Source organism: Cervus elaphus, chromosome 26 (assembly GCF_910594005.1).
Source record: "Cervus elaphus chromosome 26, mCerEla1.1, whole genome shotgun sequence".
Taxonomy (NCBI): domain Eukaryota; kingdom Metazoa; phylum Chordata; class Mammalia; order Artiodactyla; family Cervidae; genus Cervus; species Cervus elaphus.
This window is the reverse complement of record NC_057840.1, coordinates 10,621,211-10,636,864: the sequence shown is the minus strand read 5'-3', so window position 1 is coordinate 10,636,864 and position 15,654 is coordinate 10,621,211. Positions and strand designations below refer to the sequence as shown.

General features: G+C 41.1%; 2 protein-coding genes across 5 annotated transcripts in view; both read right to left on the bottom strand.

Annotated features, from left to right (window-relative positions):
* Positions 1–15,654, bottom strand: part of LOC122684278 — an 831,075-nt gene that overhangs the window by 598,201 nt on the left and 217,220 nt on the right.
* The window catches only part of LOC122684279 (cyclin-Y-like protein 1), a 124,411-nt gene that overhangs the window by 23,382 nt on the left and 85,375 nt on the right, over positions 1–15,654 (bottom strand). For 3 of the 4 annotated variants that reach the window (XM_043888285.1, XM_043888284.1, XM_043888286.1), the window contains 2 exons: positions 2,951–3,025; positions 1,111–1,145 (listed from right to left, as the gene is read on the bottom strand). In XM_043888285.1, coding sequence (XP_043744220.1) covers positions 1,111–1,145; positions 2,951–3,025 — 110 coding nt within the window. Of the gene's footprint in view, positions 1–1,110; positions 1,146–2,950; positions 3,026–13,775; positions 14,335–15,654 lie in introns of those variants that run through there. The other variant, XM_043888283.1, reaches the window with a different exon arrangement.

Below are 15,654 nucleotides of genomic sequence, written 5' to 3'. Positions count from 1 at the left end.
TGCAAAAATTAGTTTCGACCTAGAATTCTACACTGTATCAAATAGAAGGAGTTTCACAGAGGCTAGGTCTTTATAAAATTTTTGCTCATGTGCCTTTTTCCAGGAAAATGTGCTCCAGTAAAACAGGACAGAGGGAAACAGAATCTAGGACATAGGCGATCCAACACGAGAGAGCAGTGATGTGAGATCCCAGGTGACTTCACATAGATATCCCAGGAAAACAGGCACAGAGCTAGTCCAGGAATCATTAGTATGTAGGAGGTAGGAAGACAAAAGGTTGGCGAAGAGTGTCTCCAAGAAGAAATGGAACAGATGTGGTTTTCTGGATGGTAAATATTTTTGATAGGCATGTGACAAATGTTACAACATTTGGGGGAAAAAATAGCTGTTAGAGTGAATATAGTCAGGAAATTAATTCCACAGAACAAAAATGAAGAATGTGAAAACAGGGAGACTGGCCAGGGAGCTACTCAACTATGTTGGGCTGTGTGAGATCATGTTTGCTAGAAAAAGCAGAACTGGATTATCCTGAGAAGTGTAGAAGTGCTCAGATTTCATTAATATTGAAGAAAAAGAATGAAAGGTGTATAAGGAGGTGGCACAGAGAACTATATGGCTCAGCAATGAACAATACTTGCTTAGTCATAATAAAGTAAACAGTGATTCCGATTTAACAAAAACTGATGCATGTAAAGGGACCAGAAGGAGGGAAATAAAATCACGGTGGACGAGGAGGTTAAGCTTTCACCTGTTGTGCCAAGAAGTCAATGGACGGTGCTAAAAATTAAATTACCTATTACACTTTTATTACTTTGGTTAAAAACTAAGATAAAAAATTTAAGGCAAAAGAATTTAAGGTAGATCTTTATGCTATAACCATATTATTGAAATTTAACTTAAATGTCAGGACCCTTAAAAAAAAAAGGGTACTACTAAGTCAAACACCTTTCTGAATATACTTGATAATTAGGAACTAGAGATTCAGAAATTTTATAAATAAGAGGTTAAATGCTAACAGTATTGGATCCATCATACTTTTTAGGAATCATGGCAGACATACTTTTAATTAATCAAACTATTGATTTCTTAACTTTTCAACTATTTACTCACATGGTTTAAATGGTTGCTCTTCCTCTTTTCTCGCACTAAGAATAAAAAAAAAACTAACTGATGAATTCTGATAAAACTACCATAGAAAAATAAGTCACTAATTATCTGATGGATTACCAATATACACAATGAGTTAAAATTTCATTCTGTTTTTTAAAATAACTTCCAACAAAATATATAATTTAAACCACCCAGCAAAATGAATCCTATAAATAATATTTAAAAACTTAGTTTTACTATTTGACTAATACTAACAGATACTCTGTATTAGGTACAAATCAAAGACTCTCCATTTACAAAAGAAAAGGACAAAGCAAATTAGGCCAGGTGAGATATTTAGCTGATAAAAAAATTTACCAGCTGCACAGTATGTAGTATTTTCTAGTTCTACATGTACTTTAGTCACCAGGATTAACAGATGACAACTCCAAGTTCCAGTTTCTGGTCAAGCACCCGTGTCTCTGGAAGCATCCCGAACCACTTATTGGTCACCTACTCAAACACCCAACTTAAAAAATACAGGTTCTTTACACACTGGAAAGTAATCTATAAATTTTAACATACGTGCTGACCTCACTGAACATACATCGACAGCACATAGAACTGTTTTGCTCCAACAAAGGCCAGAAGAATATAAGCTCAAAGAGGGTCTTAGGCCATACACTTTCCCATGGCATCACAAGCACGAATTCCTTTAGACTGAGGAGAGACAGGGGCATGGGAGAGTGTTTCTTTTACTCTCTCCACCGTCTCTCTACAGTGTGAGCAGCTCAGGAGTCTGGAAAAGACTGAGAAATACAGTAATCCTAACTAAAAATAATTGCCTCAAGGCAAAGTACACACACTTTAAGAAAATGCAAACTAGAAACCCCAGGAGCTCCCAGGTTGGAGAACATGTGGTACACTCTGGGCCCTGCCCCCATGCCTGGCCCTCTTCCGTCTGGCTGTTCCTGAGACAGACCCTTTGATAAAAACCAGTAATCTAATGAAAATAAAAGAGGAAAAGAACCCTCTATTTTTTACTGTGCTGCATTACTTCAAATATTATAGAACGTTCACTTCTGGTATTCCTGCTCTCATAAACCACCGAAAAACCTGATCATATATGGCTTTTTAGCAAATAAACTAGGATTTAACATATATTAAGGAAGACAAGCAGGCAAGACAAGCAGGAGTGCAAAAACTTCTGATTCTCATCTTAAAACAAGCAGGACACTGGAAATTTACACAAGGTTTCCCACACTGAGGATAACCTTCTGGAAAATCCCATATGGCAGGCACATTGGTCTGATTACCCTGACCCAGCACTACATCAGGATGAAAGAACTTTGAAGAGCTAAAAGTTCTTATAAGAACTTTTAAAAGAACTTAAAAATTCACATGAATCTGGATGTGAGAGAGGTTCACCCGGTTGAGCACTGTGCAAAATGGTGCCGAAATCACAAGCCTCGACTCCCATACATAACAACTGATTATGAAGACCTAACTGTGACCTAAACCGTGTCATTCATCTTTACCTCATGTGCTCTTGGAGCGAAAGGAAAAGGACAAAGTAGCATGGAAAAACAGACCACAACTAAATCATGTGGCAAGCTGACTGCTGATAAAGAAATAGCAAAGTGTATAAACAGATGGTCTGGGTGTTTTTCCTCATTAAAACAGTGACACCTAAATGAAAAATGTATCATCACATATTAAAATAAAACATCACATATTAAAATATTATCACATATGAAAAAAAAAATTAAACCATTCTAAGTGCTTTTCTGTATCTTCCTATAATACACAAAACAAAAACAGTTTTCAATCTTTTTCTCAGGGGGGGAAAACACTGTCTTACCGTCCGTTTCAGATTTGCTCCGGAAAATTGTGCTTGCCCTTGGGTGGTCAAAAGGGTTTGATTCCAAAGCTAAGTCTGCACAGGAAAAAGAAAAAGGTGTGACAATTTAGTTGAGTAGAAAAAGACATGACTTTTAAAACAGCTACACGCTGATTTTAATCAAGTTTAATAGTCTTAAGAAGAGCGTTTAGTAATGACAAGAAGGAAACTGTAGTAAAGGCAACAATACAAAAATTCTATTGGGAAACAGAAAAATTGTAGAAATTCTCCATATATGTGGAATAAAACCAGGGCTATGTCTTAGGCTTTTTTTTTTTTTTAACTTGCACTTAATCTATGCCACTTTTAGGCAAATCATGTATGTGATTCCCCTCCTACATATTGATTAAAAATTCAGTCACCTCTCTTTAAGCTGATATTACTAGCACATTTCAAGAAGTCTCAAGAAGCAAGTTATGCTGTAGTCACTTACTATCAGATACCAGATCAATCAAATATGCTATAACCAAATGAGCTGCTTTTGGCAAACGTTCTTCAGACAATCTAATGGCTAATTCCAACTACACTCAACAAACCAACTCATTTAGTTGGCTGCCGTTTATCTAGGGGCTATTCATCATGGCAGATTTAAGAGGATTACATAAGAGTTCAATGTTCTGATCCATAGGAACACTTCCAGGATAGTGAGTTTTAACTTTGCCCTCTATTTCCAAAGCTAAACTCTCACTTCTTCCTTTCATGCTGCATGATTAATAGAGGGCTTCAGTAACAGTATTTCCTGGAGCACATCAAAGGGCTGCTTGAAAAAAATTTTGCCCATACCTACATAAAAAAGGTGGGTCTGCTGGCAGTTCACCTTGCACCAAGGTGGGACAGTCTTCTATTTAGGCAGAAATATCAAGCAAGCACAGGCTGCCATGCTGGACAGTAAGGTTGTTGTTTAAAACAAACGTAAAAGCCCTATGGGCAGTTACTTAGTGAAGTCCACCTCAAACCAATTAAACAATCTTTTAAGAAACTGGACCAAGATTTTTAAAGAGCAACAGTTAAGGCAGCATTTCCCAAACCACATAATAATTGGCCTATTTTTAAAGGGGACTTTGGTGGTCAACGTGATTTACACATTATCGCTGAGAATCAAAAGAATATACACATTGATATATTAAAAACTAACCATGTGTTCCCCATCCCGTATGGCAAAAACTACTACAATATTGTAAAGTAATTACCCTCCAACTAATAAAAATAAATGAAAAAATAAATAAAAACTAACCAGTCCCATAGTGAATTCTGTCTGACCCAGCATTTAACAAATGTTATCTACCTAGAAGCCTTTTCTTCCCCAAAGAAAGAATTTTGCATGAACAGTAATTTGGGACTTCCTGGTTTAATGGGAATTTAATTGTTACTGCCAGCACTAGAAATTTACATAGCTAAACCGACTGCTTTGTTCTTCGTGAAAATTCCTTCACTGCATTTGGAGTTTATTAAGCTGTTTTTGGAGAAAATATTCTACTCAACAGTTTTATGTAAAAGACCCATAAAATTATTTTAAAGTTTTTTCCCCCCTACAGATTTGAAAAGTGGGACACTGGGAAAATAAATTATTTCAGTTATACACAAAGTTGACAGGCACAGACTTTCGACCTAAGGCTTCTGAAAGGATTCATGACTACTTACTTGTACCAGAAAGTAAACAGACTACACTGGAATCTAAAAAATAAGCAGAAATGCTTGCAAAGTAGCCATATTTTTCATCAGGGTTTATGGAATGGTAAAATTTAACAAGAGTCAATGGAAGTCCAGGGAAAATAAGTGTCAGGATCAAAGAGAAGCAAGCTTTAACATACACACACACACACACACACACCCCTGCCAAACACACACACACACACACACACACACACACACCCCTGCCAAACCAGGGTGTGTTACAGGTATGCTATGATGTGCTACTACGGATCTATATATAGAAATCAAGAAGGCTGGGATAAAAGAAATGACAACATGCAGGAAAAAAGTAAACTTGCCCAAGTGATCAGAAAAGAGCTGGCACTCCCCCTACCCTACCCTAGAGGTTTCAAGGGTGGGCACATGACCCAGAACTGACTGACAGATCACAGCTTTCCTGGAACTTTCCAAGAAGCAGAAGAAGGCAGAGGGGTGCCCTAGGACCCTTAGCTAGTCTGGGGCTGCTGGACACTCCTCTTGCCATCATGAGGGGAAAGGCTTTTCAGGAGAGATCAATAGAGGACAGCAGAACTGAGATAGGCTGTGAGGTCATTGAACTCCTGGGTCAAGTACTGCTTAATTTACTCATTCAACTCCAGTTATATAAAAGTCAATATATATATTTTTTAATTTAAGCTATTCTGAGACATTTTCTCAAACTTGCAACTGAAAGAGACCTGGTTAACCAGCAGTACTGATGATCACAATGAAGGTGGGGAAAGGTAAAACTCACTTGCTCATTCCTTTAACAAATGTCATGAACAAAAATTTGCATGAGCCAAAATGACCCTATTTAAAAATTAACCCACAGACTTACAACCCTTACTTTTAGTTGTTTTCCTTATACATTAGAAAAAGCTCTAATTAGTGTATAATTTATGTCTTCTTGTTACTAACAACCCTTCTACATCTCACTGTTGCATATTTACTGTTTAATGAATACACAACAGTCCATCAAGCGTTATTCCTGTGCTGGACTTAGCCAATCCCCTATTGCTGGGGTTTAGGTACTTACAACGTTCTATTCTTTGATGAGGAAACTTTTCATCTATAGTTATACAGCTTTTTAAATAAATAATGGTTTTATCTCCTTAGCAAAGATCTTCAAAAGTGGGATGTCTAAGCCAAAAGGTTAGATCATTTTCATGGCTCAAGGTACAGTGCTAAACTGCTTCCTGAAGAAGGTGGGGCCACATTAATGTATAATACTACCAATCATGACAGTTTTAGTTCCGACCCCTGCTCTGTACAGTTGAGAGGCGGGGGGGAAGTTCTACTAATATAAATAAGGAACAGCACTGTAGATCTAATCTGTATTTCTTTCGATTACACAGTTTTTACTACTTTCCCATAATTATCAGCATCATTTCCACTTTGGTGAGCTGCCTATCATTCATACATACTAAACATACCAGGGCCTTACTGCTGTCAATTTGCATGAGGTTTTCAGAAAATATTAATCTTCTGTTTACAGCCTATATAACAATTTTCTATACAACTTGCACTTTTTGCCAGTGAAAACTACAGCACTATTTTATAACAGACTTGACAGGTAAGCCATTAGACAGTAAACTCATACATACACACAATATTTCTGCACACTCCATTAACTGTTTTGCCAAGAGTCTAAGGAGACGATGAAAAAAACCTACCGTACTCTTCACTGTCACAAAGGTAAGACTGTCAACTCTGAAGCAAAGCATTACCACCCACACTTCCCCTCATCCCCTCTCCCACAAGCACACACAGTAATGTTAGAGGTATTTTGAGAAATTACTGTGCATTTTATATGTGAATTCTTCCTAAAATTACTTCTCTAGCAATCTTTAAGAATGTTTTAACCCAGGAGAAATATTCTTGAGCTTATGATTAGGGGTTATCATTAAAGTTATATTTTAAGACCCATCACTTTTATATTACCAATTTAAATTGCAACTTATTTGACAGCATGATAGACTTATGTGGAAAAAGGATGGCTAAAAAAATTTAAGTTGGGGTCTTAATATAAACACTCCCAGGAGGAAACCTGTAAAATACCAGGTCACTGAACATTACTTTTCCTCCAACCTAACATTCTATCAATCGTGAGATCCATCTCAATTGCAGATGTTAAAAATATGAAAATAAAGGCCACTTAGGACAAACAAGATGCATTACTGAAGCCTAAAAGTGTTAAAATTATGCTGTCAAACTGTCAATAAATGATTTTTCCCTGTCAAAATATCAGAGAGAGGGTAGTGACTAAGAAATCATCTGACAGGAGGAGACTAATGCCAACAAACTGACTTCAGTTCAGTTCAGTTCAGTGGAGTCCGACTCTTTGCGACCCCATGAATCGCAGCACGCCAGGCCTCCCTGTCCATCACCAACTCCCGGAGTCCACCCAAACCCATGTCCATTGTGCCGGTGATTCCATCCAACCATCTCATCCGCTGTCGTCCCCTTCTCTGCCTGCCCTCAATCTTTCCCAGCATCAGGGTCTTTTCAAATGAGTCAGCTCTCTGCATCAGGTGGCCAGAGTATTGGAGTTTCACCTTCAACATCAGTCCTTCCAATGAACATCCAGGACTCATCTCCTTTAGGATGGACTGGTTGGATCTCCTTGCAGTTCAAGGGACTCTCAGGAGTCTTCTCCAACACCACAGTTCAAAAGCATCAATTCTTTGGCACTCAGCTTTCTGTATAGTCCAACTCTCACATCCATACATGACCACTGAAAAACCATGGCCTTGACTAGATGGACCTTTTGTCTCTGCTTTTTAGTATGCTGTCTAGGTTGGTCATAACTTTTCTTCTAAGGAGCAAGCGTCTTTTAATTTCATGGCTGCAATCACCATCCACAGTGATTTTGGAGCCCAGAAAAATAAAGTCAGCCACTGTTTCCACATCTATTTGCCATGAAGTGATGGGACTGTATGCAATGATCTTGGTTTTCTCAATGTTGAGCTTTAAGCCAACTTTTTCACTCTCCTCTTTCACTTTCACCTTCATCAAGAGGCTCTTTAGTTCTTTTTCACTTAATATATTGCAATTAAACAGGACTGTCAGCATTTTCTGGGCCAACTTCTGGGCTCCAGTTTACTTAAAGGTTTACTCCATTTACTGAACTGCCCTATCACCCCTAGTCGTACAGTATATTAGTTTTATGGCTAATATTACATTTCATGTCTTACAGTCATCCGGTGATTTCATCTGAGTCCACACTTCACACCCTAGCCAAGCGGTTCTTGCCAGCAGATGCTGACCTGGGCTGTCTCACCGGAGGGCACACAGCATGCTCCTGCAACCCCCTCAACTGACCTGCTTCCCCAGTTTCTGACCAACCTGGCTTCCAAACTGCTTCTCAACTTGCCTCTAACTTGGTTCTCAGTCCTGCCTTACCTTAATCCTCAATCAAATGCTGTAATGATGATGACCAAGAGATGATAGACAGGTAAGTATACCTGGATTTATGTATTTCTAAGGAGTACTTAGCTCGGGCTTCTTGGACTTTTAGGAACCTTTCTGGGTTGCAAGCTATGGTGATTTCATTTCACATCATACAATGTTACTGTTTTAACTCTTCAAGTTTTATTGCTTTAATACCCTAAAAATAAACAATTTTTCTAAAAGGGGCGAGAAAAAAGGTAGTATTTCAAAGCAGAGCACAAAATGACATCAATAAATTTTATCCCTATATGTCATGTACATGGAATTTACAGTCCTGATCTATCAAGGTTTTAAAAATGAGTAAAACCTTGGACAATTCTATACCTCAGAGAAGAATCCCTACACTGCCTAACTCAGAACACGATAAGAATCAAATGAAATTCAAGAGCAATCCATACACTATAGCTTCACAGAGTTACACAAGCCCCTTCACCATGACAAGGCTGCAATCCATGAGGGGATATACTATATAAAGCATAATAAATGACACATCACAGCTTTCACAAATTAACTCAAAAGCCAAAAGTGAACATTTAGCATTTCATAGGAAAACTGATGTCCACTTATCACCCTCAGCCAAATAACATCTTAAGTAGATAGTGCTTTGTTGTTGTTCAGTCACTAAGTTGTGTCTGACTTTGCAACTCCATGGACTGCAGCACGCCAGGCTTCCCAGTCCTACAGGATTCTGTTTGTGCAAACTCATGTCATTGAGTCAGGCCACCCACTAAAGGAAAGAGGATAAGAGTACCCAAGGGCAAGCATTTCTCCTAGTGTTCTTCCTTTTTCTTCTTTAATAAGCAAATACATATCATTTCTCCTGCTTCTGTCATGGAGATTGGTGTATATTTTCTCCCCATTTTTTTTCAGGTTAACATCCCCTGCAGATGAAGTCATTAACAGTGGAGAGAGCTCCTTCACAGCTCCCTAATTCTTCAGTGTCTGGATGTGCTAGTTTACCAGTCCCTTACTGGACATCTGAATTATTTCCAGTATTTTGCTACTGAAGATAATGCAACATATGCAGCCTATACCTTCAGAATAAATTCCTTTAGTAGGATCTCTGGATTAAGTGAGACTGTGCCAACTTCCCCTTCAAGGGTTGACCAATCTCCCATTTTTACCAGCAATATATGAATGTAACTTTCCTCAGTATCACCAAAGAATGCAGTGCCGAGTTTCTGAATTTTCTCCCAACACAAGCTACAGTAGTTGTATTTTCATTTCTCTTATGTGTGAGGATACGCTTAAAAGCCATCCGCATTTCTTTTTCTGTGACTTATCCCATTCATATTGTTGTTAGCCTACTTTTAGATTCACTCAGTTTCTTCAAGTCAGCCTATTTTAGGCCCTTCTTAATGTTGCTTTTTTGTTCAAACCACTGTTGGCTCTCAGCTGAGTGACTACACCAGCCTCCTAGCTTGTCTCTCTGCTTCATTCTACCCCTGCCCACGTGAGAGTAGCGAGTAGCTCGTCTGATCTCCCTCCCCTCTCCCCACGTCTCCTTCCCCTTCTTTAAGAATTATCACCATTCCCTTGCATATAACCTTTCAATGGTTTCCCATTACAATTAGACTAAAATCCGTATTTTTTCTTGTCAAGGTCTACTAGACACAAGGCCTTAACCCCCTGATATTCCTCCTGGCATTCTTTCACTCAGCTGCAGCCACCCTCTTTCTGTCCTCTGCCTACACCGAGCATATTTCCTTCTGAGGACCTCACAGGGCTCCCCTTCACTCCTAGGATGCTCACTGTCACTTAAGGAGACCACCCCCAGTAACACTGCCCCCTCCCCAGTCCATGACCATCCTTTTCTTTCTTCTCAGTGTTTCGCTACTTGACATTATTCCTGTGTCAACAGGCCCCAGGGACCTCTAGGAAGTAAAGACCAGAGTTAGGGTTTGGGTTTTGTCAGTATAACCTCTGTTTGTCCTGCCCCTAAATCGTGCCCAATAATCATCCATTTCAGTGTACCCCAAATCATTTATGCTTCTCCCAATTTTCCTTCATCATCTAAGATTTCTTCTAATGCTGTCCTTTGATGGGTCTGTCACCCAAGACCAGCATTAATTTCAGATCTCTTCGAGCGGTAGTTTAGTTACTCAGACTCAAAGACACCGACAGGTTACCAAGACCCACAAAAACCTAAGAGAGGAAATCTACTGTTCAGTGACAAATCAATGGTAACTTTAATTTGGGGACAGAACATTTAATGTTAAAATACCTTAACTACAAAATGACTCACCCTATGAATTTAATTAAGTCGAAAGACAAAGCCACAAGACCAGAATTCTGCAGGGAAGTACGATACATCACTTTTTATGTCTGTGCCCAGATTAAAGCAATATAATGAGATTATAAAAGACAACCATAAAGGGTGGGTAAATGAATGATGCTCCAACCATTAAACAGGTGGTAAAAAGCAGACTGCACAGCTACATGCAGCTGCGTGGAAATACATCCTGGGGCACGCTTCAGGTGTCAGCACGGTTCCAGGAGCTTCCCGTCTTCACTTTACAAGAGAAAGTTACAATGTGGCACACAAAGAACGATCTCATACAATAAACACAACATTCTGTTTATTCGTATACAAAAGGTTCAGGAAGAACCAACACCAAAATATTAATGAAAATTCTGGATATTCTGAGTATGAGTGAATGACTTTTTAGTATTTTGCAAATCTTTTACCCCAAATGTTTACTGGTATCAAAAAAGTAAAAAAAAAAAAAAAAAAAAAAAAGTGTTTATAATAGCTACTGAAAGGAGGAAAAACCTGTTGCTCAGAGGTTTTCCCCCATTACGTTGTCAATTCCTTCCCTACCCGCTCCTTGGAGGATGGAAGGAAGGAATCACTTGAGAGAGCAGCTTGCACCAGAGAATGAGCAAAGTTCCTAAGAGGAGAATATAAAGGCTGTTTGAAAAGCTGATGCATAATAATAAAATCAGATAATAGGACCTTAGCATCTTATTTTCTATTATTGACAGTAACATCAGTTACATTAGATACACTGTTAAAGGCAAGATAGCCACAAAATTCTTTTGAGTCTATCTGATATTTATACTAGGTTCGTAGGAGTTAACTGAAACAGCTTGAAGAAATCATGTTCTTCTCAAAGGTTTCTGAAGAAAAACACACAGCATCATTTATGTTTGGTTTTGTCTAAGTAACCAAATAATTCTTCATTGCAGAAAAGCCAAAATGTTTTATATCAATGCAGGTATTTCTCAGTTTCCAGGGAAACTGATATAAAATTGTCTGAAATAAAAACATTAAGAGCAAACTTCCAATGTGCTTGCACTTTACATTCGTGTTCTGACCTCGTATCTATGGAAACTTAATAATAGGCAAATGCTGAAATTGAGGTTTCTCTCATCACTTTATTGAATGCCAAAAAAGAGAGACAAATTTAAGTAAAATTTTCACAATCATGTCAAACATAAAAAGGTAAATTCTGTGCTCATGAACCCTCTTTTTCTAGTTCCCGGCTCAGCACTCCCCCTCACTAAATGCTTCGTACCTTACCTGCCCCCTTACCGGTTTCTCCTAATGTCCCTCTGTCCAGGGCATTCTCGGCTTCAATTTGAGTCAGCAGAACAAACTCTTTAAAATATACCAACATGTTTACCTGACTGGTAAATTGAGGCTATTTCACGACTTCTTTTATTCCTATCCATTGTAAGAAATGTACAGACACAGAATGCAGAGGTATGTGTTGCTTCTGAGTTGTGAACAATAAACTCAAATGGAAATAACCAAACTGAAGTTGAGTTAGGCCTATCTTATGGATAAATTATAAAATAAAAAGTGCATTCCAAACTTTTTTTTAAGCACCCAACAACTGAATTTGGTGTATCTACCATTCTCAAGTCTGTCTCTTCTGTTCAGTAGCTATGTTACACAGTTATTTCAGAGCTCTAAGTCTTGGCTTCTTCATTGGCATCACAGGGAGAATATTCACAGGCCTTATTTATAGATGGAAGGGTCAGGTGAAATACACCCGAAAATATGTTGTAAATCGTAAAAGAATCATACAGAAGTCCAATTTTGGTCTCCCTACACTAGCCTACTACTGTTTTTTAAAATCACTTAGAGGCTTACCTTATAGCAACAAGCTGAGCAGTTTTCACAGGTATGCACAAGCTTTGTTTTTAAAGCTACAATTAATTTACATTAATTTGTGCTTTCACAGTATCTGAGTATTCTGAAAAGGGAGTACTTTCCACTTACAAAGCCATGTCCATCATATGGGTGAGTTCACAGGCTTACCTATTCTAACTTTGAAAGAAATTAAGTAAACCCAAATAAAATTTAAATAGAAGAGCTATAAGACATATCCTCTATGAAATAAAGAAATACTCTCTGGCATTTAAATGAAACAAGTGGGCCAGTGGGGCTTTAACATCTTTACGGCACAATGTTTTCTACTTTAAAGAACACAGTCTTGATTAATGAGCCACAGTGTTATCCAGAATCTTTTTTTTTAGAACCTAGAGCCGTCCAGTCTCAAAATTCTAGAGGAAAAAAAAAATCAAACATTTCCTCTCCTCTCTCTCCTCTTCTCCATGACAACCCACCCCCACCCCCAGCCACTTCGTCTTCAGAATTTTCCCTGAACGTTATAAAAGTTGACTAGGATTCCACGGGCAGGAGGGGGTTGGAAGGAGAGGTAGCCATGGAGACAACTTTCCTGCAGGATCTGCCATCTCAACTGCCAAATCTTTGCATTACAAATTACAGTCTGAATTTCTCTTTTCTCCTTTGAAACTTTTGACCAACAGTCTCAGGAACCACCCCCAATCCTCCCTTAGAAGAGGCAACATGCAAGTGAAGTTGGTTAAAGCTGGGGAGCTGAAGACATTTTTGTGTCAAAGTGGGAATCTTAATCTGAGCTCCGTGGGATCGTCTTTGGGTAAAAACAACAACAACAACAACAAAACTATTCCCTGCAGCCGTTGCAGTAACGTTTCACACCGTTCAGTTATTTTAAGACCCCCTCTAACCTTTTTCTTTCTTATCGTTTTCAAATTATAGTTAGAATAAGGTCGCTTCAATCAGGACAACTCTAGACAGAATATTACTTAACGCCACACTAACTCTGTCGATAGCAGTTTTGATTTTAAATAACAAACCCTAAAATCTGTCTTAATTGTCCCGAGTATCAACTATCCTAACGAGTGGAAGTGTATCTAGATCCTTACCTCGTTCCTTCTCTTAGGTACCACCTGAATAGGTAAGGATTGGAAGATGGGATGGATATCGCCGAAGTTGGGAGTATTTAAGTTTTCATTGAGAAAAGAGAGAATACATCAGAAAGTCTTTACAAAGTCCCACAAGATGTTAAATAGAATCACGAACAGGAGCCACAGACTTGAGGGTCTTGGGTCGGGTTGCGAAAAGGGAATGAGGAAGAATTGGGCGTTCGGGTAGAGAAGAGGGAGAAAGACTGGCCGGACGCGACGGAGAAAGAATAAGGGGTGGGGACGCCAGGCAGGGCCAGCCTCCGTCCTTGGTGCCCAGCCCCGAGAGAGCCAACTCCAGGCAGGAAGGAGCCCTAGGCGGCGGCTTCCTCCCGGGGGACCTGGGGGTCGGCGGAGGCCAGAGGTAAGCCCGAGAGCAGACGGGGCCGGCCCCGCGAGGGGCGAGGCGCGCCGGCCGCTTCCTTACCTTCGGGCATCTCCCGGTCGCTGATGTGCTGCAGGTGGTGGCCTTCACCCGCTCGGAAATCCAACTCGGTGGGTTCCACGGCAGCCGGCGCCGGTGCTACGGCCACCGGGTCTCCGGCCGCCGCCTCGTAGACCTCAGACTCGGAGTCTGGCGCAGGCCCCACGCGCCGGTTGGCACTGAGGCACACGCAACAGCTCAACGTGTTCCCCATGGGGCGCCTCCGCTCGGCCCCGGACTCCGCCAAGCTCAGAGACCGCCCCCTCCCCCAACAATGGAGCGGCGGGCACCGGCAGACCCGGGCTATGCCGGGGCTGCGCCGCACAGGTAGACGCGGCCTCGCCTGCCTCTCTCCTGTCCGCCACGCCGCCGGGGCCGGAGCAGGGCTCCGGCCCGGCCGCACCCCCGCTGTCTCGCCGCCGCCGCCTCCCCGGAGTCAGCTAGTCAGTGAAGGCTGCGACCAGCCGGGCTTATTTAAAAGGGGTGGGGACCCGACAAGCGCTGAGACGCACAGCCACTGCCGGGAGAGAGCGCGGTCGGAGCTCCTCCTCCTTCCGCCGCCGCCTCCAGACTGAAAGCCGCTAGCCTGGCTGGCCCTTGCCAACCGGAATGCGTCCTTCGGTCACCTGGTTACGACGGACCAATCACACACAGAGGTTCCTCCCCGCGCCCGCCTCAGAGAGCAGGCACGTGACTCACAATGCCCCGCCCCCACCCTGCGACTGCCCCGCCCCTCGAGTGGCGCGCCCCGAACTCTCGTTTCCATTCCTCGTGCGGCACTCGGAGCTTTCCGTGTCCTTCGGGAAGCATTGCGGGAGTTTGTGAATCGAAGCTAGAGAGTCAGCGGACCCTATAGAAGGCTTGTTAGTAAAGAGTCAGTTCCGTTAAGCAACTCGGTTTCACCGGGTCTGACAGCTGACTCATTTGATGCATTCCTCAATGAACTTAGTTACACCCGAATTGTTGACAGCTTTTGTAACTAAATGCTCCTCTCAAATTGACTTCGAAAGAGTGTTAGTTTCCGCCTTCAGTTTAACCATAGCAACCCCCCGGGTCCTCAATAAAGAGCTGTGTCTGTGTCTTGAATGAGACTCCAGGACACGTCACCCCTCCGCTTCCTCCTCGGTAAATTAGGGACCGAACGCCTCCCTCCCAACTCTGAAACGCTGGGATTCAGCAACTCGGTTTTCTCGCTGTTTCTCTCTTCCACGGCACGAGTCTCCAGGTTTCCCTACTTTCACCGGTAACATAAAGCATAAAGCACGATTTTCTCATACAAAACTGAAGAGTCGCAAAGTGAAGTACCGCGGTTTTGATTTAATGAAGGTGATGGTAAAGATATGTTCCCAAGGTCACATGATTGCTCAGGGGTATGGCCAGGATTTGGTCTCCGATCGTTTGGATCCGCAAAGGCACCTTATTGTGATTATCAGAAAAGAAAGGTAGAAGTCAAATTTGATTGGAAGTGGCATAGGATTTTCTCTAAGGGAGAACAATTTTTTGAAGTGGATTTTAAAATTCTTTCCCTTCCTTCAACATTGGTTAGTCCCTCCTACTTTCTAGGCACTGTGTTCCTGCAATAGCCCTGCCCTCGATGAGCTCCGTCAGGCACAGGAGAAAACAAAGGCTTAGAAAGTCCAGTTGTCTGAGGTCACTCACACTGCTGCCAAGTACTTGAACCTGAAATTCAAACCTAGATCTGTCTAACCCCAAAGTAGGTTCTGGGGTAAAGAGCTTGATTTTTTTTCCCCCCAGAAACATGAAAGCCTTTGAATGTTGTGACGTTAAGGAGTCACAATCAGGTGGTTTCTAGTGAGGACACTATGGACAATAAGGAGGATTGATGAAAGAAACAAGAGCAATGAAGAGACTTTTTATTCAT